Source organism: Heloderma suspectum, chromosome 8 (genome assembly GCF_057233095.1).
Source record: "Heloderma suspectum isolate Gila_16-S chromosome 8, 16-S_ref, whole genome shotgun sequence".
NCBI classification, from domain to species: domain Eukaryota; kingdom Metazoa; phylum Chordata; class Lepidosauria; order Squamata; family Helodermatidae; genus Heloderma; species Heloderma suspectum.
Window position 1 is genome coordinate 46,516,651 of NC_139465.1, and position 27,198 is coordinate 46,543,848.

Genomic DNA, 27,198 nt, shown 5'->3' on the forward strand with positions numbered 1-27,198 from the left:
TACAAAACTATGGAAAACAATCACTACAGAAAAGCAGTAAATAAATATTCAATAAAATATGTTTAAAAAACAGACAATACCAGTAAAATCTTCAGCCCACAGACTAGGGAAAGGTCAGTGAAAAGATCTCCCAAGGCTTCCAGAAGACCTGCAAAGAAGGGGCCTGATGAACCTCAGATGGAAGCTAATTCCTGAGGTGTGGGACCACCACTGAGAAGGCCCTTTCCATCTCCCCTGACTACCCTTGGCGGGGGGGGGGGGGAGGTGAGAAGGGCCTTTGCGGATGACCTCAGAGTGCAGGCAGGCTGGTGGGAGAAGGCAGTCCTTCAAGTACCTGGGCTCAAGCCAAAGGCGGCTTTAAAGGACACAACCAGCACTTTATGTTGGGCTTGGGAATGTCCTGGCAGCCAGTGCGGTGGCGCAGTGTCCATGTCGCATGGATAGACTGCTCCGGCCCCACCAATATCAGGAAGCTGTACTTTGCTCCAACTGAAGTTCCCAAACTGTCTTCAAAGGCAGCCCTGTGTACAGCACAATACAGCAGTCCAGCTGGGACGTCACCAGGGCATGAATAACCAAGGCAAGATCCTGCCTCTCCAGACAGGGTCGCGGCTGGTGCGCCACACCAAGCTGGTAAAAAGGGCCTGGCAGGGCCGCGCCTGCGGCGTATATTCGCCCACGGGGGCGAACGGCTCACCGTTTCTAGGGCCCATCTTTCGTAGGCAAGAGGCTCAGGCCCGCCCCTGGGCATGGAGCGGAGGCCCGGGCCGAAGGCGCCCCAGCTTGGGCGCAGGGAGGGGCCTGCCGGGCGCTCAGCCGCCGCCCCGCGAGGCCGGAGCGGAGCAGCGCACGGGCGGCCCCCAGGCCGAAGGCGGCTCGCCGGGTCGGGGGCTGCTGCCGCTGCGCCAAGCAGGCCGCCTTCCCGCAGGCGGCAGCGCGGACCCGTCGGTGGCCCGAGGCGAGGGAGGCCCCGAAGGCCGGACGCGGCGCCCGCCCGCTCGCACCTCGAGGGCGCGGGCGCCCCCGCCACGCCTCGGCGCTCGCTCGCTCGCTCGCGGCGCCCAGCGCCTGTCCCTCGCCCGCGCGGATGCGCAGGGGGCGCACGAGGGCCTCCGGGCGTCTCTCCGGGGCTGCGCCAGGAGCGCGGCCGGCCACGCCGCCCCGGGACGAACGGCCCGCGCCCGCCCCGCCGCCCCGGGCGCAGAGGGCTGTTGGTCGGGCTGCGGCCGCCGCCGCCGGTCCCCCGTGGCCGCTCGCGGCGCCCGGCTCCGTCCTCACAGAGCCCCCGCAGCAGCCCAAAGCCTCCCTAGCCTGCGAGGCCCCGTCCTTCCGGGCCACCACCTGCCCGCCGCGCGCGGGCTCTTTCGCGCGTGCCCTGGAGCGCCGCGCCGCGCCCCAGGCCCAGGCCCAGGCCCAGCCGCGCGGCGGCGGGGCGAGGGCGCTTCCGGGCAGCCGGCGCATCGGCCGGGCGGGGGGCTGGCGCACGGTCGCCCGCGCCTGCGGCGACCCCGCCCGCCTGGCCCGGCTCCCGCCCCGCCTGACGCTGCCGCGGCGCCTCGCCCTTAAAGCGGGCGCCTCCCGGCCGAGCGCAGCCGCCGGCCTGCCCGTCTTTGCGTCGGAGGCGGGCGGGCGAGGCGCGGGCTCCTTGCGCTCCCGGCAGGATCGCGGCGCGGAGAAGGGGCGGCGCCGCGGCGGCCCCTCCCTTGCAGCCGGCTGGGGGCCGCGCGGCGCGGAGGCGGAGACCCCTCCCGGCGGCGCTCATCCGGGGCGGCTGGACGGGCGGAGGGCCGATCGCCTCGCCGCTGCCGCCGGGCTCCCGCTCCAGCCCAGCCCAGCCCAGCCCGCAGGGTTCGCCAGACAACGCGGTAAGCAGAGCCACCTCCGAGCGGCCCCGCCGGCTTCGAGGCCGAAACGGGCCCGCACTGGCCGGGGCGAGGGGGCCGCCGCCCGTCTTCGTGCCTTGCTCGCAGCAGGGCTTGGCGGCTGTCGTGCGGGCGGGGGGAAGAGCCCCCGGGCCCCCCGGCTGCTTGGCCAACCGATGGGCTTTGCGGCGCCTCGCGTGCGCTTCCGACCCCCGCCTCTCCGCCCGCTTCCCTCGCTGGAGCGATGCCCGCGCGCCCGCCTTCGCGTCCCTTCCCTTCCCTTCCCTCCCCGCCGCGTCGAGCCGCCTGTCGCTGGAGCTCCGCTGCTGCTCGGCTCCCTCGCGGCTCCTCGGCCTCCGGCTCGGGCGCGCGCTCTGCCCTCCGCCGCCCGCCGGGCCCTCGCCACCCAGCGCCATGAAGGTTTGGGGGCATAAGATCGAAATGTTAACAGGTAATTTCCGAGGCGGGGGGAGGCCTGGCAGGTTCTTCTCTTCCTCTCTAGCCGATGCCCCCCCCCCAGTTTGATGTCGGCCCTCGGGGGGGGCAAGATGGCGCAGCTGCCGCGGACACTCCGCCTCCCCCCGCGCCAGCCGAGGCACCGGATCGGGCCGCCCAGGGGAGGCAGCCGGGGGAGCGGGGGGCCGCAGAGCCGCGGGCCCGAGGCCCTCCAGGATCCGGCCTGCTTTGGAATCGACGTCGACCCGGCGGGCGGCGCGGGGTGAAGGAGCTCCGCATCGCGCCAGGGTGTGGCCATTTTACCTCCCGCCCGCCCCCTCCTCGTTTTCCCAGCTGTGCGCCTGACCCTTGGGAGATGGCCGGGCCGAGCCCCGCGATGCGGGGAGCCAGCGCGGGGGGTGCGCGTGCGAGCCTGGGCGGCGCCTCCGTCCGACGCCGCCTCCGTCGTTGCCTCTTGCGCGGCCCACCGCGGCAGGGGGTGCGGCGCGGACGGCCGTGACGCAGCGGCCCGGCGCCTCGTGCCCTGGCCGGGATCCCAAGTCCGCCGGTGGCTGCCGCGTGAAAGGCGGAGGCCTGCGCAGGGGAGCGCCCCGGGAGCTCCTGCCGGCGCGGGCCTGATGGACCCCAGGTCTGGCCGCGCCCGCATCGGCACTGCTCGAGGCGTCTGCGGGTGTGTGGTGATCAGAAAAAGCCGGACCAGGCTTCCCCCAGCTTGGCGCCTCTCCATGGCTGCGGTGATGGGAGTTGTAGTCCAACACAGTTGGAGGGGGCAGCTTGGGGGAGGCTAAGCTAGACTGACCCAGGCCAAACAGTTATACAGCCCCGTCCTTCCTTCCTTCCTTCCTTCCTTTTTTATTCTTTCTCCCACGTGTTTTCTCAAATGTGCTCTTCCAAAGAGCCTGGAATACTGCTGCGGCTGCCCCCTCTCCTGTTTGAGGTGAACTCCAGGTATGAGGGTGTGTACCCTTAGCCCATCCGCGGTGCCCCCACCACAGGCCCCAGAGACGCAAGATCCAGCCACGGATCTTTTACTCCTTGGAGCCCTTCCAGGCTCAGGTCCTCTACAGCCAGTTTCCAGGCACCAGGGCCACACAGTGCCGCCAAGACCCCCGCTTTCGAACCTGAACGCTTTCTGGGAAGCGGATGCGAAGTCACTGGAGACCCTTTGAGGGCTGCACCTCTGGGAGAGCCTGAATGGTCAGATAACGAGATGCAAGAGTCCAGTGAGAGGATAGTTTTGCTGGGGCAGCTTTTTGGTGAAAATGTAAAATGGGGGCCTCCATCTAATATGCCCGTGGACATCTCTCTCGGCACCTGCCAGGCTCCCCACCCTCCTGATTTTTATTTCCTAACATTTGTTTAATTAAAAAAATAACTGGGAGGCTGGCCTGTTGCAAAGTGAAGTGCTGCCCTCCAGCGCCATCTTTATTTGGGTTCAAAAGAGTGGTTTTGGGTTTTGGAGCTCAGAGCCCACCTCTATCTTGGGCAGGTTACTTTACTTTTAGTGTCACCAGTTTGCCATCTGGAAAATACTTTGAGATCAGCCAAATGGTAGCCATTTTATGACTGGACAAGCCCCTCCCCCATGGTAGCCATTTTGTGAGAGTGCCCACAACATCCCCCAAGTCATAACTTTATAGAAAGGGCCAGGGAAGTGAAAGGTGGTAAGTGCCATTAGCATTTTAAAGGCTATTAGTTTGAGACATTCACAGTGTAACTCTAAACATGGCACTCAGAATCAAGTCTTATTGAGTTGACTGGCACTTACTCCCAGGTAAGTGGGCATAGGATTGCAGCCCTATGGCTCTATCCTATGCATGTTTCCTTTGAAGTAAGTCCCACTGTGTTCAATGGGGCTTACTCCCTAGTAAGGCTTAGAGTTGCAGCTGTAATGAATGCATTACTGCAGCCTTCCCCAACCCATAAGCGAGAGCACTTAAGGGTAAAGTGAATTTTTTAAAAAAGGTGTAGCATCTCCCTATAGTCTGTTTGATCTCGTTACTCTGGTTTCAGTCTCCCTGTCTTTAACTTAAGTGACGGTGGTCACAGATTTGGACTGAATCTCATCAAGCCATCCAGACATTACTGGATTGATTACTACAACTCCCAGCATACCCAATGGCCAGAGATGATGGGAGTACCAGTCTAGTAACACCTGGAAGGCAGCGGGTTGGGGAAGGCTTTGGGTGGCAGCGATGGCAGCAAATCTGTATTTTTTTTTCAAGTCTGCATCGCATCAGCTGCTTCAGGTCTAGCAGAACCCTTCCATGTGGGGGAAGGGTGTTTTAGCACCCAGATACACATCAGTAGCCTAACTGTGAACTTTTTACTGTTTTTTGTTGCTGTTACAATAAAATCACTTGGCTATACTCTAACTTGGATGCCATGGTTCTTATGGAGTCTATACCAGAGTCTGCCCTGTCCTAGCTCAGCTCCCAGGGAAAAGTGGACTGCTGCAGTGGTACTGCCTGGAAAGACTGGATCCCATCCAGCAGAGGAAGGTCACATCCAAAGAGGCAAGGTCACGTCCGCTGAGGCAAGGTCAAGTTAGGGAATGCAGGCTCCCAACAGGCAAGGCGAGGCAATGCAGGTCAAGGCAAGATCCATCAGGACCCTGGACAGATAACTGGCTGAAATTCACCCAGGGAGAGCAATAGGCTCAGCAACATGCGGAGGCCTTTTGAAGCCTTACGAAGACTGGCAGGTCTGGACCTGCTGTTAACTGTCCCCCTGAGGAGTTGTCTTTTTCTTAAAGTCTAATTCTGCAGTTGCTGGCTCCTATGGTGTGTGTGTGTGTGGGGGTGAGGACTTCATCAGAGGGGTGCCCTCTGAGTTTGGTAAACCCACATCCTCTGGCCTGGAATGTCCCAGTGTTGCAGATGGTGGGTTACTGGATGAATCCTCCTTCCTCTCTGAGACCAGCTCTGATCCAGAGCAGGGACTGAGGCCAGAAAACATTACAGAGGCTACACGAGCACTGGCGTGTCACAGTGCCAATCATAGAGTTGGAAGGGACTTTGGAGATCATCTAAATGCAGCTACAGCATCCCTGACAGGTGACCATCCAGCCTCTCCTTAAATTCCTCCACCTCACGAAAACGTTTCTCCTAATGTTTTGCTAATATCTGCTTCCCTGCAATTTCCACCCATCCTGCCTGTAGAACAGCAGAGAACAAGTCCAGTCCATCTTCTGCAGGACAGCCCTTCAGATATTTGAAGACCGCGATCATGTTTCCCCTGAATCTTCCCTTCTCCAAGCTAAACATACTCAGCTGTTTTAACCATTCCTCATAGGACTTGGTTTCCAGACCCCTCACCATCCTGGTTGTTCTTTGGATGCATTTCAACGTATCAATGTCCTTCTTAAAATGGGGCACACAGAACTGGACACAGTAGTCCAAATGTGGCCTGACTAATGCAGAATAGAATGGAACTATTACTTCCCGTGATCTGGATACTCTGCTTCTGTTAATGCAGCCCAAGATTGCATTAGCTTCCTTAGGTGCTACATCACACTGCTGGCTCATATTCAGCTTGTGATTCACGAAAACACCTAGGTTCTTTTCACATGTGCTGCTGCCAAGCCAAGTCTCCCCCATCCTGTATTTGTGTCTTTGATTTTTTGTACCTAAATGCAAGACTTTACACGTATCTCTGCTGAGTCTCATCTTATTAGGTTCGGCCCAGTGTTCCAGCCTGTCTATATCCTTTTGAATCTTGTACCTTCCATGGTGTTAGCTATCCTGCCTAGCTTTGTGTCATCTGCAAATGTGATAATCAAACCGTCTGAACCCTCATCCAAGTCACTTATAGAAACGTTGAACAGCACAGAACCTAAGACAGCCCTGCGGCACCCCACTTGAGCCTTCTCTCCAGGAGGATGGCAAGCCATGAATTACCACTTATTGAGTATGGTTGCTCAACCAGCTCTGGATCCACCTAATTGTAGTATTGTCCAACCCACATTTTACCTTCTTGTCAACAAGGATATCATGGGAAACCTTGTCCAATGCTTTGCTGAAGTCAAGATATACTATGTCCACAGCATTCCCATTATCTACCAAACTAGTAACCCTATTGAAGGATAAAGTTGGTCTGGCATGAATTATTCCTGACAAACCCGTGTTGACTCCTAGTAATCAATATATTATTTTCTACATGCTCACAGATTGACCACTTAATCATCTGCTTGATAAATTTATTTATTTATTGACATTATTTGTATACCGCTCCACATCCAAAGATCTCCGAGTGGTGAACAGCAGACAGGATAAAAGAATAAAAGCACTATGTTAAAATAATATTTTAAAAAAGAAACAGAGCTCTGACAAACCAAGTTTTGGTAAGCCGTGGCTGGTCACTCCAGGAAGGGCTCTTGAAATAACAATGTCTTCAGGAGGCACCGGAAGCAACACAACGTTGGTGCCTGCCTGACTTCCAAAGGAAGTGGACCACCATGCTGAAGGCTCTTTTCCTGGTGGACTGTAGTCAGGCCATGGGTGTGTAGTTTCCTGGACCTGTCTTTTCCCCCTTCTTGAAGATGGAGACATCTTGCCTGCCTCCAGCCTTCCACCACCTCACCTGTTCTCCAGGAGTTTTCAAAGATTACAGGCAGTGGCTCTGAAATAATGTCCGCAAGCTCCTTCAGCACCCCGGTATGTAATTCATCTGGCCCTTGAGACTCGAACTCATTTAAAATAGCTAAGTGCTCTTTAGCCATATCCTTACTTACTCTGGACTGCAAATCCCTCTGTATATCATTTGTTCTACTTGTTTCAGGTTGTACACAATGACACTGACAGGCTGTTTGGCATTGCGAAGACTACCGCACAGGGTTTGAATCCCTGTTCGCCTTGGGTGGTGAAAGCAGCTTGTAATGCTGCTTGTCAAAGCTGTCAGTGCCTCATTGGGGAGTGGAGGAGGGTGGTTCTGACTTCTCTTAAGGAAGTGGTGATTTGTCCTCTCAAGAAACAAACTCTGTGGGCTGAAACAGACATTACTTTCAATGTGTGTCTAACAGCTACATCTTTTTTGTCATTTTTACTCTAGAGTAGGTGCTCAGTCTGGATGGGGATCCTAGCACGGCAGGGTAGGGGCCTTTTAAGATCTGGATTGGGGGCCCTGTGCCTACTCTAGAGTAAAAATGATTTTTAAAAGATATAGCTGCTAGACACGCATTTAAAGCGATGTCTGCTTTGGCTCTTAGTAAAGACAATTTGTCCAGCTTTACAGCTGTTCCCCTTTCTTAGGAAAAGTGGTAGAAACATGGCAGTGGAGTAATTCCAAGCATTCCTGGATGATCCCTCTTACTTTGGCCCACTTAAATTTGGCTTCTGGCCTGGGCATGGGACAGACAGAGACCGCTTTGCTTGTTCTGGTCGATGATATTATTTACTTACTTAGTTATTCAAAGCATTTTGATCCTGCTCTTCAGTCAAAAGCCTCCCCAAACGGCTGACAAGACACAATAATGAGACAGTCCCTGCCCCCAGGCTTACAATCTAAAAAGACACAAGACTCAAGAAAAGGGACTGGGAGGGAGGAGGAAAAAAGTACAGTTGCTCAGAGCAAAGGATGGGAAGAATGTGTTTGGCCACAGCATGAAGAACTTCATCAGGAGGGCTTTAAACTGAATCCTACGGGGAAGGGAGATGTACGTTGGGGGTAACAATGGACGTAGGCGCCCATTTATGTTATGTTTCTTTTTGTTGTCCTTATTTGGGCAGGACTTCCATTTTCTGAAGGAAGTCTTATAGCTTCCTTAATCGTGCTTGTTAACTGTGCTCGTGACCTCCTGGACCTTATGTTACCTTTCTTGACCTCTGGTATACATTCTAGCTGAGCTTCTCTTATTGTGGTTTTGAGTAAACCCCAGGCATTTTGGAGAGCTCTGTCTTTCCCCTTCAGCTTCTTTTTTTTTTTTTTTGCCAGTTTTTAACCCTCATTTTAGACAAGTTTCTTCTTTCAAAGTCTAATGTGACTGTTGGACTCCATTGGCAATTTTCCACTTATATTTTATTTATCATTTATTTATTGTTTAAACTACTTACATACTGCTTGATATTGCAAGTGGTTTACATAAGAAATACTTAAAATACAATATAAATGCCAATATAAAAACAATATAAAATAATAAATATATTTAAAGCATTACAGAAACAGTAAAGCAGCAGTGCAGTTACACGTCAGGGAGAGCCCGTGTAAACAGGTGCATCTTCCAGAGGCATTTAAAGCTTGGCAAGTTTCCGGCTCTCAGAACACACATGGCAGAGTGTTCCAGAGGATGGGTGCCACTACTAAGAAGGCCTGCTTATGTGCCATTGCTTGATGACAAACTGTTGGTCATTCCACAACCAACAAGGTCTCTTTGGAAGATCTCAGGGGTCGATTTGGTGTATATAGGGGAAGACAGTTGGCTGGGTGTCCTGGTCCTGAGTTATTTAGGGGTTTGAATGTCAACAACAAAACCTTGAGCATGACATGAACAGGCAGCCAGTGCAGTTCTTTTATCACAGGTGTAATTCGTGTATAGCTAGCTGCTCCACTGAGCACTAGCTGCAGCTTCTGAACCAGGTGCATGGGCAGCCCCGCATGGAGCACATTACAGTAATCTAATTGTGAGATTACCAGTGCACAGTGCATCACTGTGGCTTGGCTGTCCCTATCCTGGAACAGTTGTAGTTGGTGCACGAGCTGCAGTTGGTGATGGGTGCTCCGGGCCACTGAGGTCACCTGGGCCCCAGTGACAGGGACGGATCCAGGAGCACCTCCAAACTACATATCTGCTCCTGGGAACCACCCACCCAGAGAGTCTCTATCTTATCAGGATTCACCTTCAGTTTATTAGCCCTCATCCAACACATAAATGTTTGATGTTGGCAAATAAGAGCTGAGCCACTGTAAAACAGTTCCCCAACTCCCAACTCATGAGGATACCATGGTGAAGGGTATTGAAAGCCACTGAAAAAGCTCAGCTGCACAACTACTCTGGGATGTGAGGGAGGCAGCAAAGTAAGCTTTCTTTGCTGCCTTCACCGCCATACAATAGGCACGATTATGTGCTCATGTGTTCGGTCACCCTCATATGTCTTATGGCACTTGTGTTCCAGTCGTCGTCTAGCCTATTTCATCACCTGAAGCTCCCCAGTAAACTAGCCATCGAAACTCCACAGTGCTGACTGAACTGGGCACTCAGGAGCAATTGTGTCGATTACTCTTTGTGCTTTGCCATTCCACACTGCGAGACAGGCCTGAGCAGAACTGCTGGCTCTAGCTACTGGAAAATCCTCCAGGGCATTCAGGAATGATAAGATTCCATAAGTCTCCAAGGGCAGACCATGTTAATGTGTCCCCCGCCTCTGCTGGGATGGACTGGCGCCATGAGACCAAACTTCACCAGGAAGTGGTCTGACCATGACAGTGGGGTGACTTCTACAACCCCACACACCCCAATATATAAAGCACTCCCCTCATGTCTTGAGGCAAACACCAAATCAAGGGTATAGCCCTGCCCTATGTGTTGGACCCATGACAGTTGTCATGGAGGCCATGAAGACCTGAGCTGGTCCTGTTAATGCAGCCTCAGTGTGAAAACAGTGCCAAGGTCCTAGGGTTCTCCAACACCATATCTGAGGCCACCTCAGCCAGCTTGGTCAGGGAGGCCATTGGGCAACAGGGTGGGTGTTACACCAATAGCATTCCCAGTCTGTCTCAATAAATTACATTTGATAGCACCATGGTCATTGTTTCTAGCCAGTTCAATGCCATTCACATCTCGCTCTAGGTTCTGGGAGGCACCACTTAGGATTAAGTCCAGAGTTGCCTTCCTTCTGGTCAAGAAATATTATGCCTTTGTTATGACTGAAGTCATAATTGAAGTCACCAGTTACTACAGCACTTCCTCCTCTGGATGGCTCCCTGATTTCATTCTCTACTTCTGAGTGTTTTGGGTGGGTGGACAGTTGCATGTTCCCAGTACTAAATGGGGCCTTGTATTGTCACCCTCAGCAATTCTGTGGAGGGTTCCGCCCCTTTTAAGGTTTCTAGTACATTTGACCTCCATACACCCTTTCCTAACCTTCCTATAGGGTTTGCATCCAGAGATGACGATCTCTGGTTATTTAATAATTTAATAACCACTGGTTATTTCCTTTTCACCAGGTTCCCCAATAGCAGTTACTTTCCCTTCCTCTGAGGTTTCAAATGGTGCTGGTCTTATCCATGCTGGCAAAGTGGCTCAACAGGAGGAAGTGAACAGACCAATTCACAGACATGTGGGACATAGTTATGTAATTTTGTTATACATGCTCCTCAATTCTCTGAGTACTCTGGGGGGAATGCTGGAGGGTTTAATTTTCTTGGGATGAGAGAGCTCTAGAAATTTGTGGTGTCTCTATAATACTTGCTTTATTGACAAATATACAACCAAAGTTTATGGGAAACTTCTAAAAACAAGCTGAAAAAATGTTGTTCCTACATCAGACTCTCAGAGAGATGCTGTTTGAACCAGGTTAATGCCTGTGCCCCAATTTTACCTAATTCAGCTTGCCTATTTTTAAGTTCAAATTCAAAACTGGCTCCAACCTATTTCTCTGCCCCTTCCCAGTACCTGGAGAGTGTCATCTTCCCAGGCTGTGATGGGTCTTACATTGTAAAGGCTGGAGACAGATCCCCAACTATGATGGAACATTTCTAAAATCCCTGGCCTCTTATCAATTGGCCTTTCACAGTAATCAAGATGGCCCAAAGTCATAATAGTATTGTGTGATTAGGCTCAAAATGTGTTGTGTTGTGTGTGTGTGTGTGAGTACTGGGAGGGGCAAGCCATCTTTGGTCTGTCGGGGAGGTTGCAAGCCCTCCCACATTAAGGAGAGCCCATCCAACAGTTCTTCCCCAAGAAGCTTTCAAGGGACTATTAGTGACCAGTTAATTTTCTGTGATTAATGGTTTATTGGTGTGATTAATCAAAGTCTGTAGTCTGATTTAACCCTTCTGAGCTTCAGTGGGGTTGACAGCCCAGTCTTGAGCATGTTTATTCCAGTAGAGGCTGGTGGCCACTGTGGCTGGTAGGGAAGAGGGTGTGTCACAAGAGGCAAAGCTGAGGGGCCACCAGAGTGCAACTGTTATGTATCCGGGATGCGGGGTGGGTGGGTGGGCACTGTGGCGTAGTTATTGCTTTGAACCTCGGCGGCGCCTGTAGAGCCGGGAGTGGCAATGGTGGCTGGGGCTTCTGCCAAGTTCTCCCCTTCTGTGTGTGATAAATTAAAGACTGTTGCGTTGGAGGCCTGCTTACAGTCATTCCCTCTACCTGTACAACAATTTGTGGCGATGAAGGTGGGATCCTGAGAGCTATGCAGGCAGCGAGGACTGTGAATCCATTTACACGGCTCACTGGTAAGCAGCCAGCTAGGCCCACTGAAGAACTTGAGCAACTCCTGTGTTGTTTTTAAGGGAATTGAAATCAAAATGGCTGCTTTTGGACTTATCGAAGAGATTGATGTGAGTCAGCCTGCTTCCTGGGATTCTTATGCAGAACGGCTTTCATTCTGTCTGGAAGCAAACAAGATAGCCGGTGCTGAACAAAAGCGAGCTGTGCGCTTAACTGGTTGTGGGCCACAGACATTTGCCATAGTAAGCTCCCTCACTGCTCCTGCCTCGCCCCAAACTAAGTCATTTGAGGAACTTCTAGGATGACTGAAGATACATTTCTCGCCAAATCCTTCAGCTATTGCGCAGAGATTTAAATTTCACAAACGAATGCCGCAACCTGGAGAGGGCATCGCCACTGCTATTGCAGAACTGCGTCACCTTTCTCAACACTGCAGCTTTGGGGGTTTTCTAGCAGATACGTTGAGGGATCGCCTTGTCTCTGGCGACGCTTCCTGTCCGAGCCAAACTTGACCTTTCCAATGGATCGAGAAAAGGCTTCAGCCAGTGAGACTGCATAACTACATGTCACAGAACTCGGGAGAGATGCAGATGATGTAAACGCCATCTGGAGCAAGCAGGCTGAGATTTCTAGGCAGCAAGGTCAACAGAACACAAGAAATGCACCCTCCATAAAATCTGCAGATAGGCCCTGGCTTACCTGTTCCTGCTCAGGCTGTGGAGACCACATCAGCGCTCTCTGTGCAGATTCAAGGATGCTGAGTGCAGGTTTGCAAGAAGAAGGGTCACATTGAGCAAGTCTGCCGTTCAAAATCTGTCAGCACAGAACTATAACAAAGGAACTATAACAAAGAGTCATTCCACCTAGCATCTCATGGGGTTGATTATCCACAGGGTGATGAAACTCAACAGCTATATCACTTTCAGAAGGTCTGTGGCAAGGAACCTCATGATTCTGTGTCGTACGCAATCAATGGCAGGAAGTGAAAAATGGAAGTGGATTCGGGGTCTGGGGTATCCATAATTACCTTTATGCACATATTTTACTACATGCACATATTTGCTCCAAAGTTGTCAAGTCGATCCTGCATTCTGCATGATTACAATACAAAGAAAGCTGATATCATTGGATGCTGCACTGTAGGTGTACAGAATGGTTCCTTCCAAGGGAAGCTCCCACTTAGAATTGACAAGGGGCAGAGGAAAAACATCTTTGGGAGAAACTGGTTCTCATCAATAGAGATTAGTGTTCAAGGAATTCATGCCCCTTCAGGTCAGCTTGCAGCAATTGTTAATAAATTTCCAAGGGTATTTTCTGAAGAATTGGGAGAATGCAAAGGGAAGCCAGTGTCACTCCATCCAGATCCATCTATTGCACCCATTTGCAGGAAAGCCAGGAATGGGCCTTTTGCGTTGCAGGGAAAAATTGAAGAGGAGCTTGAGCATCTCATCAAGCAAGATGTGCTAGAACCAGTGACACAGACCCAGTGGGCTACTCCCCTTGTGCCGGTATTCAAGCCTACTGGGATGGTGAGACTGTGTGGGGGTTACGAGTGCACTGTGAAGAAGGCCCTTGAGCAGCACCCATCCCCAGTGCCTGCTGTCCGTCAGCTCTGCGCTGTTCTCGGTGGAGGGAGGGTCTTTGCAAAGCTCATTGTGGCCCCAGCCAATCAACCGTTGGTCGTCGATGATGCTGCAGCAGGTGCCCAGACAATCATGACTCATCGAGGGCATTCCGAGCAACGCATCTGCGATGTGGAATTTCTGTGGCCTCTGGACATCCCAACCATTCATGGAAGCCCCACTTTCTGGAATGCCAGGCGTTGCACTCTATTTCATCGATGTCCTGCTCACGGGATCCGCAGAGGAAGAGCTTGCTGAACGACTCCAAGAAGCCCGACGTTGCTTTGACACATCTGGCATTCGTGTAAAAAGGAGAAATGTGGAACTGGAACCTCCAGCGCAACGTTTTCAGGCTGCTATACTGCTGCTTCCGGCATTCTGCCTGCTGGCGGAGAAATAGGTGCCATTCACGGTGTACCTGCTCTGAAAACAGAGCAGGACCCTCAAGCCTTCCAGGGACTCCTTGGTTTCTGCCCTGTGTTTCTTCCAGGAAGGCTGCCATCTTGACCACTGCAGCACTTGCTGGGAAGAGGAGTTCCATGGAAATGAGAATGCTTTCCAGAATGCCAAACACTTGTTGAGTTCAAACTCTGTGCTTGTACATTACGATGAAAAAACCCCGCTAATCCTTACTGCTGCTTCTTCTTATGGGGCTGGTGCTGTGCTAAGCCACAAATGTCCAGATGGTACAGAAGCACCAGTTGCTTATTATTCAAGGACTATGTCATCCGCTGAAAGGAACTTTGCACAAATTGACAGAGAAGCCTTGGCTGTTACTGCAGGAGTCAAAAAGTTCCACAACTATCTCTACGGCCATTCTTCTGAAATACACCTGGACCACAAGCCTCTTCTAGGAATCTTCTTGCCTGGTGAGCCTATTCCCTGCGTACTGTCACTGTGCATGCAGTGCTGGAGCATGCTTATGATTCTACACTTGCCTACAGACCAGGGGAGGCAATAGCTAATGCCGACGGATTGAGTCGGGTACCACTTCAAATTCCAGATTTTGTTGTACCTCCTCCACTGGAAGTCTTGATGCTAGAAGCCCCTCCTGACCCACTTCTTCAGGCTGATGAAATTGCTCAGCTGACTGCTCCAGATCCTGTACTGGCTCATGCGTTAAACTGGGTATGGAGGGGATGACCAGATGAGGAACTGCCAGAGGAATGTAAGCCATTCAAACGCCATCAGCATGGGATGTCTGCCCAAGAGGGAAATCTGCTATGGGGAAGCTGTGTTGTTATCCCAGATAAGGGTTGTCAAACCATGTTGACCACGCTGCATGCAGCTCATCCAGGCATTGCATGGAAGCATTGGCCAGGAGCTATGTCTGGTGGCCCGGCATTGACTCAGATATTGAAACAAGTGTAAATGAGTGCAGTACTTGTCAAGCCACTGGGCACAATCCTCCAAGGGGACCTATCTTTCCATGGGGAGTGACCACTGCGTCTGGCCACAGTGGCTTGTCATTGGCAGAGGTCGCTGCTGAAGATCTATCTGGAACCGACGTGTTTCTCTCAGTGCCGGTCGAAGCGCCAGAACCATGAAGAGATGGGAGCAAGACTCCTTCCTTACCCACGGCAGTGGCTGAAAGGAAGTAGTCTGAGCAATCTGCACCTACCAGTCGAGTGCAGGGACCGTGCCGTGAAAGGGTGCCTCCCCCTTGCTTGGAAGACTACGATAGCTAAGGGGGGAGGAATGTTATGTATCCTGGGGGGGGGGGGAGTACTGTGGCTTAGTTACTGTTTGAACCTTGGCAGCGCCTGTAGAGCTGGGAGTGGCAATGGCGGGCAGAGCTTCTGCTAAGTTCTTCCCTTCTGTGTGTGATAAAGAACAGTGGTGTTTGAGGCCTGTTGGTTCTTACAGTCATTCCTTTTACCTATACAACAGCAACCAAGGAACAAAGGCAGAGCAGCTTGTAAAGACATGAAACCTGGCCATCCATGCAACAGAGCAGTTTTGGAAGCAAAGTGTATTGAAATCAACAGAGTATACTCCCAAATTATTATGTTTAGAATGACAAGTGAGACTTCTAAAAGCTCAAGATTCTGCATTTTAAATAAATCTGATTATGGCTGGAAAATCAAACCTTTGTTTGTGGGTCAGATTATGCAACGCAATAACGTATATTCTCCATATACGTTACTCAGCACAATGTTGGCAGGCCAAGGTAGTTCCCCCTCTGCAAATAATGTTACAGAGGCCCTCCAAACATGTTTAAACCCTCAACCAATCTGCTAACAAACAAAAAAGAAACAAATTGAAATAGAATGGCCACCCACAGTTTTCCTAAAATGTTACTCTTTGTTCTGCACACAGCAATACTGAATTTTCTAAAAAAAGATGTTCCTATGTTTCTGCCTGGTACCTTAATGGAACTAGAAATGTGTCGCACTTTATTTAAATTATTCAAAGCCCTACTATTTTACTAGGAAAGATGGGTGGCCAGAATTATGAATGCTGTACGGGGGTATAGTGGGGGAGATGAAGGGTTCCTAATAAAGATTACCTAACTTTTTGACAGGCAGAAATTCAATAGGTGAAGTTTCCAACAACATGGAGATGCAGCGGTAAGGGGGCTTCATTTATCAAGGCACAAGAGTCCACCAAGAGAAAAAGGGGAAGCAAGACTTGTGCAGTATAAGAAATCAAATGTCACTAAGATGATCAGTAAAATATTTCTCAATTCGGTATGAACCAAGTGATTGTGTATTTTTGGACTGTATTCCTTTTCCTGGCTTACTTCCTTGTGCAAAGGATTTACTACTATAAGTAACTACATGCTGCCGCACCCAAATAACCTTTGGAGCAGAGAATTTAAAAATAGAGAGACACGTGGCTGAAAATTTCAAAAATACGGGAGCATTTAAAAAACCCATGCATGATTTGGCATTTAAAACGCCGTGCTTTGGAGCGCCGCACCCCTATTACCTGGCCAATCCTCCTGTTCCATATGAGCGAGAGCAGAGGCGTTGCTGACAAACGCTTCTGGCCAGACTTAATTTTTTCTTTTCAAAGAGAAGCCCCGAAAAGGAACAAAGAGCACGGAGCCTAGATCGTAGGCCCGACGCGAAGGGCGGCAGCGGCCCCCGCAGACAGCGGGTCTTCTGGAGAACTGCTTTCTCCTCCCCTCCCCCGCTCCCGTCCACCCATCAGTGGGTGGGGGGAATCATAAAAAAAATTACAGATAGAATGACAAGATATCTTAGAGCTCAGCTCTTAAAAGGGAGAAGAGTTCAACCCAAGTCAACAGCGGAGAAGCGTGGAGTTAAGAGATGACCAAGAAATCCGGGGTTCGCCGGGGGTGGGGGGCCGCTTGTCTCTTTCACGTTTTTCGTGGCCCGGGTCCAGGGCGGAGGGAGAGGACCAAGCCCTTCCCAGCCCGCCTCGCCAGCCCCCGGGGCCCCGGCCCGCTCCCGCTGCGCCGCCCCCCCCCCCCGCGCTGTCTTGACTCCGCCCGGCTGCGAGCTGCCAGCAGCCTCGTCGCGCGAGACTCCCTTCTTCGAAGCTGGGTTCTTTTTATTATGCTTATTTTTTTAGCGCTCTTTACAGATCTAAAGTCATTTTGTTGCTTTAAGACAGCCTTCCCCAACCTGGTGCCCTCCAGATATTTTGGACTTCAGCTCCCATCAGCCTCGGGCACCATGGCCAGTGGTCAGGAATGCTGGGCACTGTAGTCCAGAACATCTGGAGGGCACCAGGCTGGGAAGAGGTGCTTTAGGAACATAAAGCAGCCTTTCTGTTCCTAATGTTATTTTATATGTGACTTAGTTTGCCCATCGAATTATCATATTTTTAAACTTTTTAAAGTGAACTCAGTAAATTTGTGATTATTGTCTGACTGGATTAGAACTACACTAAATGACTGCTACAGCATCAGAAACACAGGACTGTATAGAACAAAACCAGCACCATCAAGAATGTACAATGGTGACTCTGCTCACACGCGGGGAAACTGAGCATAAATGTCTATCAGTAAAATATACTTTAGATCGATAATTTTAATAAGGAGTGAAAAAACTAACCGTGCTGGAAATCTTAACCAGAGAGGATTAAAATAATATTTTCCCCTGTGGCTTCATTATATCCAGACATTGTACAACTCCAGTCTTTCTATAAAAGTGTCCTTGCTACATAGCTTTTAGAAATCATTTGTGGGGGAGTAAAGGCTGGGTAACAATATCTAAATACTTTGTCTTAAGTTCTAAAAGAAAATATTAAATAATCCACAGCTGTTCAATTTTTCCAATTTTTCAGGAAAAAAAACAGTCCTCAGAAAAAAAAACCAGAGACCCTCCATTTTTTAACTTAATTTTTCTGGGCCTTCACATCACTAGCGGGGAGCAATGGGGTATGAAGTTATTTATTTCAGGTACTATAATTGTTCATCATCCCATATGCCGCCTGTGCCTGTCACTTCCAAACATGGAGGCTTCAGTGCAGTTCATTTCCCAAAACTTAAGCTAGTGTGACTGAAAGAAAAGCAACTTCCCTGAAACCTTAAGTATAAGGCAGGGGTGGATCTGAGCTCCACAACACAAAACCACTTTCATGGGAAATAAAGATGGTGGTTTATATTTAAAAGAGAAAACCTGGGGTGGGGGTTCAAAATCCCCTGATGAACTTCGCTTTGCAGCATCCCAGCTTCCCAGTTACTTTTTTTAAATTAAATTTTTAAAAAATATTAGAATCAGGAGGTGTAGGGAGCCTGGTGGGTGCCACGAGAGATGTTCACAGGTACCACATGGGAGAACTTGGTGCTAAAGGGTGGGAAGCCCTTTGAGTACTGCAAAGCGCTGTATAACAGCCGAGCGTGGTGATCAAGCCAACTTGACGTCCCACTACTGAGCAAGGGGCGCTGCCTCCTGGATGACAGTTGGCCAAGCCAGGGAGGGCCTGAGGAAGTCAAGCTTAGCCGGGCACTTGCCCCAAGTCATGGTTGGGGGAGCCCCAGGCTGTGCTGATGACTGCGCTTGGTTTCTTCCCCGTGCAGGATTGTTGTTGCAGGAAGTGGCCATGGCTGGCCTGCATGAGCAGCGATTCACGGAAGAGAAGCCGCTGCTTCGGGGACAGGACACAGAATTGGTGAGTCCTTTTTGCCTTGAGCGGAGGATCCGGGAACATGGGCTTTTTGCAGAGGCTCGCCTACAGCCGCATGATAAAAAATAGCAACAACACCAAAGGTAGCCATGATGACTGTAAGAAAAATGCCAAAATCCATATTAGTATAATACCTTCATAAGGCGAACCAAATGATCGCAACATCCGGCTCAGGTTAAATCATCCCAAAGGGATGAAGATGAAAATGTTTTTGATTGCCCACATGTAGAAGGGGAGGAAACGGGCCAGGAGCACATGGCAGAACATAATGGCCAATCAAAGGGGCCAACATCCCATAGCAAAAGATGCACATGCCAGAGGCGTCTGGGGAAGGATACCATGTATAGGTGTTTTTATGCAACTGCTAGAAGCCTCCGAGCCAAAATGGGAGCAATGGATTTGTAGAAAGGCATTACGATATTGGTAGTTTTATTTTTTTATCCCTTTCCTAATGATTCCTGGCATGAAATTTGCCGTTTCGCCACTGCCACACACTGGATTGATGTTTTCACCGGGCTCTCCACCAGGACTCTGAGATCTCTTTCCTGGTCAGTCAGTGCCAGCTCAGACCCCATCAGTGTAAATGTAGCCCAATTTACATCCCTTTATCATAGAATTATAGAATAGGAGGGTTGGAAGGGGCCTACAAGGCCATCAAGTCCAACCCCCTGCTTGATGCAGGAATCCAAGTCAGAGCAAGTACTTGAAGAGCGCTATCCTATCTCCCCTCAGTCTTCTCTTCTCAAGGCTAAACATGCCCAGTTCTTTCAGTCTCTCTTCATAGGGCTTTGTTTCCAGTCCCCTGATCGTCTTTGTTGCCCTCCTCAGAACCCTCTCCACTTTGTCTGCATCCTTCTTAAAGTACGATGCCCGGAACTGGACACAGTACTCCAGATGAGGCCTACCCAGTGCTGAGTAGAGGGGAACTAGTACTTCCCGGGATTTATATTTGCTTATATTGAACCACATTTGCCATTTTAATGTCCATGCACTCAGATTGGAGAGATCCTTTTGGAGAGGTCTTTGCAATCCATTTTTGTTTTTGCTACCCTGAATAACGTAGTGTCATCAGCAAACCTGGCTGCCTCACTGCTCATTCCTAATTCTAGATCATTTATGAACAAGTCGAAAAGCCCTGGTCCCAATACAGATCCTCACGGGGCCCCACTGTTTACATCCCCTCACTGTGAGAACTGTCTGTTTATTCCCACTTTCTTGCTTCCTGGTCTGGCCTATACTGCGAGATGGTATTTGAAAAGCAGCAAATAAATGAATAATAAATACAATATTCAATATTGTTGAATATTGTAGTTGGCTTACAAACTTGCCATCGCTACTTCACTAGTGGAATGCCTGCCAAATCCCGTGCCTGCTCAGCTCGGGATGATGTGGGCTGGGGCTGAAGAGTACCACCCAAAAAATACAAAAGCTGCAGAAAAATGAGAAGGCATAGCAGTGCCCACTAGTCAGGGACAATGCCAATGATGTCATAGAATCATAGAATAGTAGGGTTGGGAGGGTACAAGACCCTCGAGTCCAACCCCCTTCCCAATGCAGGAATCCAAGTCACAGCATCCCTGACAGGTGGCTGCCCAGCCTCATCCTGAACGCCTCCAGTGTGGGAGAGCCCACCACCTCCCCAGGTAATTGGTTCCATTGTCGTATTGCTCTAACAGTCAGGAAATTTCTCCTGATGTTCAGCCAGAATGTGGCTTCCTGTCACTTGAGCCCATGATTCCATGTCCTGCACTCTGGGATGATCGAGAAGAGATCCTGGCCTTCCTCTCTGGGACAACCTTTCAAGGACTTGAAGAGCGTTTTCATATCTCCCCTCAGTCTTCTCTTCTCAAGGCTAAACATGCCCAGTTCTTTCAGTCTCTCCTTGTAGGGCTTTGTTTCCAGTCCCCTGATCATCTTTGTTGCCCTCCTCTGAACTCTCTCCAGCTTGTCTGCATCCTTCTTAAAGTGCGATGCCCGGAACTGGACACAGTACTCCAGATGAGGCCTAACCAGTGCTGAGTAGAGCGGGACTAGTACTTCCCCAGATTTGGAAGCTATGCTTCTATGAATGCAGCCAAAAGAGCATTGGCCTTTTTTGCAGCCATATCACATTGTTGGCTCATCTTCAGCTTGTGATCGACAACAATTCCAAGATCCTTCTCGCTTGTAGCGTTGTTGAGCCACGTATCCCCCATCTTGTAACTGTGCATGTGGTTTCTTTTTCCTCGGTGCAGAACTTGGCATTTATCCTTATTAAGTTTCATTTTGTTATTTTCTGCCCAGCGCCCCAGTCTATCAAGATCACTTTGAATTTTGTTACTGTCTTCCAAAGTATTAGCTATCCCGCCCAATTTTGTGTCATCTGCAAATTTGATCAGCATTCCCTGCACTTCCTCCTCCAAGTCATTAATAAAAATGTTGAAGAGCACTGGGCCCAGGACTGAGCCCTGTGGTACCCCGCTCATTACCTCTCCCCAGTTGGAGAAGATCCCATTGATAAGCACTCTTTGAGTACGATTCTGTAGCCAACTGTGGATCCACCAGATCGTTGTTTCACCCAACCCACTGTTAGCTAGTTTGCTCATCAGGATATCATGGGGCACTTTGTTGAAAGCTTTGCTGAAGTTGAGGTACATGATGTCCACAGCATTCCCACAGTCCACAAGGGAGGTGACCTGATCCAAAAACGAGATCAGATTCGTCTGGCAGGATTTGTTCTTGACAAATCCATGTTGGCTTCGAGTAGTCACTGCATTGTTTTCAAGGTGCTTAGAGATGGATTGCTTTATGTCGTTCATATGGCATGCAGACACAGAGATAGCCAGTGAAGTTGTGATCATTCAGTCACACCTGTAGCACAGCCCACCATAGCCAAATGCACAGCACACACAGGACGATATCCCATGCCCAATCAGGGGGAAGGGGGGGGGATGCCTGCCACTCACTTTTTGCTTGCCAAGGGGAGCATCCAGGACTTGAACCCACCTGCGCACACCACAGAGCAGATCCCTGGCCCCTCAGCCACACCAGTAGGCAGGCATCACACACATAATGGGGCATTCATCTTCCCCTGCCCTGTCCAACACCCAGTCAGAGGCACCAGGAGGACAGGAGATGTGGGAGGCCTGTAGCCTGATGCAACAACTTATATTTTGCATGCTGGAGACATGCGAATCCAGGGTACAGCTCCACACTAGTAAAGGGGGGAGGCCCCCATGCTCAGGCACACCTGAACCAATCAGGAGTGCACAGTGCCATAGTGGGACAACCAGCCTTTTTGTCCCAGTCCTTCAGCAACCCATGTGATGCGACCAGCTCTTCCTTTATGTTGCCCATCCTCATTCAGTCAGCATCCCTCCCTTATCATCTCTCTCCGTCTTCTCAGCTGATTGCTTCATACACCCCAACAGCATCCCCTATCCTACTTGTGCACCCTAAAGAGGCATGCCAGGGAACCTGAGTGAGTGAGTAGACAGTGGTGGAGCCATTGCCCCTGAACCCTTCAAGCTCCTTGCCTGCCACCCCCACCCCCCAGGTAGCTGAAGCCCAATTTTATTAGGATGTGGTGAGGGATCCTTATCTGACACTCCTTAGCAACAAAGAAACGACACCTGCAGCAAAAATCATACTGAATAGTACCCAAGAGGGAGGTGATCCTGAAAAGGAAAGACACATGAAATGCCAATCAGTCCCTCCAGCCAGACTCCTGGGCCTTGGACAGTGGCTTGACAGGCAGCTGGGTAGCAGCTGCCATGTCCCCTATGGACACTATCAAAAGGGATGCTGTAGAAAGCTTCCTGAAAGTCCAAGTACACATGGCTACTGAATCATTCCTATCCACATACTTGTTGATGCTCTCAAAGAACTCTTAAAGAACTGCAAAGGTAAGTCCTCAAAGGCAGGACTTACCTTTGCAGAAGCCATGCAGATTCTTCTTTAGCAGGACTTGCCCTTCTTTATGCTTGATAATTTTATCTTTAATAATGCTTTCCACCAGTGTACCTGGAACATAGAGTAAACTAACTGGCAAGCACTTTTATGGATCCTCCCTGGATTCCTTTTAAATAAATTGGTCATGACATTGGCCACTTCCCAGGCCTCTGGTATGGAGGCTGGACAAGTCACATACTTTTGTTAGAAGGTCAGCAATTTCATGTTTCACAACTTCATCTCTTCTGTCATCACTATGCCTCAGTTCTTCAGACTCCCTTCCTGAAAATGGTCATGTGCCTTCTGCAGTGAAGGCAGATGCAAAAAGCTAATTCAGCTTTTCTGCAATCTCCTGATCCTCCTTTATTACTCCTTTAACTCCCTTGTTGTGCTCAATGGTCCAACTGCCTCTCTAGCTGGTTTTCTGCTTCGAATGTATTTAACGAGTTTGTAAATGGTCTCTAATAGAATATTCTTTTCCTGGTAGTTGATAGACACATTTGGCATCATTTTTTTCAGATAAGGGGACTATTAAGTTTAGTGAAAAGTGGGGTCCATGTGGTAACTTAGCTTGCAGGTTTTGTCCAGATACCACTAACCCCTTGTTGGATTCTGGGCTCCAGCAACTCTCCCCCCACACCACCCACTGAGGTATGTTAACCACAAAGCCCCAAATCTGGAATCCCCTCCAAACATTGCCAGAATTTTGTGCCGGTTTTGGCTCTAAACCAAGAAACAGGAAGGGATGGGGCAAGATGGACTGCTGTTCTTCCAGCTGACCTTTCAGTGCCACTCTTGCTGTTCACTCGACCTGCAAAGGCAGTGAAGAGGCGCAGCCAGTTCCAAGCGTCAGCATGGGGGCTCTGTTAACTATGAACCCCCAGATCTTGTACCCCTCCACACTTATATCAAAGTTTTGTGCCAGTTTTGTGGCACAGTCCCTACATTTCATGCCATCACCCCAAGGGTGGAAATGACACTTGCAGAGGTGGGGTCCTGGTGAAACCTAAAAACTCCAGATCGTCATATCCACTCCAAACCTTTGCCAACATTTGTGCTAGTTCTGTGCTGTTTTGTGCCATAAACTTGAAGTATTGTGCTGTCACCCCAGGCATGCAAATGACATACCCAGAGGGGGGTCCTGGTGAATGCTACCCCCCCCATATTCTCATCTGTCCTCCAAATCTAGGCCAAAGTTTTGTGGCAGTTTTGTGCCACAAAACAGTACAAACTGGCACCAAACTTTGGCCTAGACTTGGAGGAGGGATGAGAATATGGGCTTCTTTGGGTTTGTCAGGATGCCACCATTGGCCAGGTCCTTTTCATACTTGGGGTGGGGGCATGGAACTCGCTGTTTGTGGCACAAAACTCTGGCATAGTCCTGGAGGAGAGATGTGAATGGTGGTTTTTTAATGTGTTAACTACAAATCTGCATTTGATGTTTTAGTACATACTTGTGGGTGGTGGCACAAAACAGCACAAAACTGGCACACAACTTTGGCCTAGATTTGGAGGACAGGTGAGAATATGTGTTTTCTTTTTTTTTTTTAACATTCACCAGGACCCCGCTCTGGATATGTCATTTGCATGCTTGGGGTGATGCCATGAAACTTGGGGTTTGTGCTGTAACACTGGCACAAAACTTTGATATAAGTGTGGAGGGGTACAAGATCTGGGGGTTCATCATTGACAGAGCCCCCATGCTGACGCTTGGAACTGGCTGTGCCTCTTCACTGCCTCTGCAGGTTGAGTGAACAGCAAGAGTGGCACTGAGTGGTCAGCTGGAAGAACAGCAGTCCATCTTGCCCCATCCCTTCCTGTTTCTTGGTTTAGCGAATGAAAATGTTAAGCTGGAGACAGCCGTTAACTCTGGAATGGCTTCAGAGGCACAGAACTTCCTGTGGAGTGCTTTCCTTTGTTTCACAGCCATCTCTGGATAAAGAGCTTTGGCAAAAACTAGTGTCTGAGCAGGGCCTGAGAGAAAAGCCTGGATCCCCTGAACAGGCAGGAAGACCCCAATGGATTTTGGACTCTTCTAATATGCCACCAGGATAGACCTTGAGATACAGATCGGGCACTCTGCGTCGATTACAAAGAAGGCTGGAAGCTGTCCTCTAGCTGGAAGGAGGGTGCCATCTGTACCCTCTTCTGGGTGGAATGAGCAGTGCTAGATTCACCCTTCAAGCCAGGAGTACTGCCTGCCAGAATCAAATGAAAGCACCAGGGTAGCTTTGGCAGTGGGTTCTGGACTGATGAGGTGCCTGTCCCTGATCCGAGGCCCTACTCTCAGCCTGCTGAAGAGGCAGGTGCCATTTGTCCAGCCAGGAAGCAGTTGCCAGTGTTAATTTGATGGTCTGATCTGAATTCAAATTTGCACTTTTGCAACTCAGTGGGTCAGAGGACCAATCATGGCCAGTAGAAAAGACTACAGACTCAGGATTTTAATTGAAACAAAAACATTAGTTTATTGATACACAATAACTAAAAGTAATATTAACTAATAATATTATTAACTTGAAGACAGACATAGTAAAATTAGTATTTAGAAAATATCCTAAATGGTCAGAGAAGGACATAAGAAAGCAATCAACAAACCAATAAAACAATAGAAATGGTTTCAAGAAGGCATGAGACAGGTATTGGAATGTCATTAACAGAGCCATCAAATGGGAAACCTAGGTCCATATCTCTGTCCAGCCCATAAGTTGACTATTATTAGACTGTTCCAGTATGATTGGCAAAATGCATATCTTACCAGCCCAGTGCTGTGGGTCACAGATCTTTCCATCTTCATCAGAGCCCCTCAGTGCAGCGAGGCAAACGTTCCAGTTGTCACCAGTCAAGCCATACTAGAGGGAGGAGTGGAAATGGAAACTATCCAAAAGTATCCCATAGAAGAAGGGGAGAAGTAGAAGCAAAAGAAGACACCATTGTATGTGCCCAGAACATCTTTTTATATTGATCAGAGACAGGAGCAGAGTTTCCTACCATCTTTCACATCAATGTCTACCCTTGTATGAGCCTACAAAAGGCATATCTAGTGGGAAGAGTAACCAGGACCCTGCTTTTCTGCAGGTTTTTGTACAGGTCAATTTGACATATGACACATCTTGCTCATATTTTCAGCACGTTCACCCAAATATTCCAAAAATGTTTGATTCCACATTCTCTGTGAGCTTGTTGTGGCCTATATCGTTAGCATCTTATTAGATAAGATGCTTCCTCCTCATCAGGTTTTTATCATCAACTAAGTGTGCAATCCTATGCATGTTTAGATAGAGAATAGTCCTATAACTCCCAGCATCCCTCCAGACAGCCATGCTGGCTGGGGCATGCTGGGAATTGTAGGGCTTTTATGTCTAAACATGCATAGGATTGCACCCTAAGATGCCAGCTTACACAGAGCTAGATTTTTTCCACAGGGGGTATCCATCTTAATCTATGTTTGGTTTGATTTGGTCCATTTCCTTCCCAGGAGAATTCGGATACTTTCCTGTCTGCAGTGGACACTGACTGGAAGGTAGGTGTCTACTTGCTCTCACTGCCTTCATGCCTGCTGCGCTCTCATTGGAGTCAGCCACAGGGGCCTGGGAAGCTGCCTTAGGCTGAGTCCACCTTGGTCCACCTAGCCCAGTATTTTCAGCACGGACTGGCAGCCATGGCTGCGCCGGGTTTCAGCAAAAAACACACAAGGTGCAAGGGACCTTATAGAACCGCAAAATACCAACATATATGGTGTATAAAACCGAGTAAGTTTATAGTAAATTAAGGATATGTATGTATGTATGTAATTAAGGTGCAATCAACTGTATGCACCAAATTACAGAAGTCAATAATACCAATGCACATATAATGCACATAACAATGATATCAGTCATGAGAGTCATATGCCATATCCATCATATATGTCAACAGAATCCCAGCGTATTGCCGTTTCAACCAAGGATAGTCTCCCTCAGGAACTATGTCAACTAATGTTCTTAGTTTTATATATATATAACAAAATATGGAATCTAATATCACAAGCAAAAATTCCACTTCCTAAATGTTATAGATATTCAGTGGTGTCCTGGTCAATTAAATGGGGCCAATTAATCAAGTACATATATTGTAGATTGTGGACTGATTAATTCATCTGGAGAAAACTTCAATATTGTATTAAACCTGAGAAATCTGAAAGAAAAACAAATATGCTCTCAGTATTACTTGTTTCCTAAAACTTTACTAGCACAGCATTGCCATAAGCTACAAATCATTTTCACCTGATTTTCTGCAACTTTCTCTTTCCCCGGAATGGATCTGTGCTCCAAAGGCCAGTCACCAACAAAGAGACAATGCTGCCGAAGCAGACCAAAAGCAGGACGTGGAATCGGCCTTATATATACACAAACACAGTTCGCAGTTTAAAGGCAATATACATATCAAACAAGGTATTTACAAATATCCTGCCAAATCAGTCTTTTCATTCAAACATACAGGGGCCAAAGAATTAAAAGTATCCAGAGTGCTCCCTCTGTAACAAAAGTCTATCCATCTCAATTCAAGTGTGATCTCAAGTGCTCAGTCACAAAGAAAGCGAAATCCTCCCATTTGTGAGATTTTTCAATAGCATGAGATTCCATGGGAGCCTCTATATCCTTGTACTTAATTTTACTATGATGTTCAGATATCATAATTGTCAGAGGCCTTCCAGTTTTTCCCACATACATATTCTTAGAAGTACATATTATAACGCAGATAACATGAGTGGTATTGCAGTTAGACACATGGCCTAGTTTTAAATGCGTATTCCTGAATTTGAAGGGATTGGAGGCAGTTAACACAATGTCCACATTTATGG

The 27,198-nt window shown here is 49.2% G+C and overlaps 1 protein-coding gene across 3 annotated transcripts in view; it reads left to right on the forward strand.

Moving 5' to 3' along the window:
- The first annotated feature begins 1,518 nt into the window (after nucleotides 1-1,518).
- NDRG4 (NDRG family member 4) overlaps nucleotides 1,519-27,198 on the forward strand; it is a 96,779-nt gene continuing 71,099 nt past the window's right edge. For all 3 annotated transcript variants that reach the window (XM_084812307.1, XM_084812306.1, XM_084812308.1), the window contains exons 1-3: nucleotides 1,519-1,865; nucleotides 18,322-18,413; nucleotides 25,834-25,878. In XM_084812307.1, coding sequence (XP_084668433.1) covers nucleotides 18,345-18,413; nucleotides 25,834-25,878 — 114 coding nt within the window. In that variant the 5' untranslated portion in view covers nucleotides 1,519-1,865; nucleotides 18,322-18,344. The remainder of the gene's footprint in view (nucleotides 1,866-18,321; nucleotides 18,414-25,833; nucleotides 25,879-27,198) is intronic.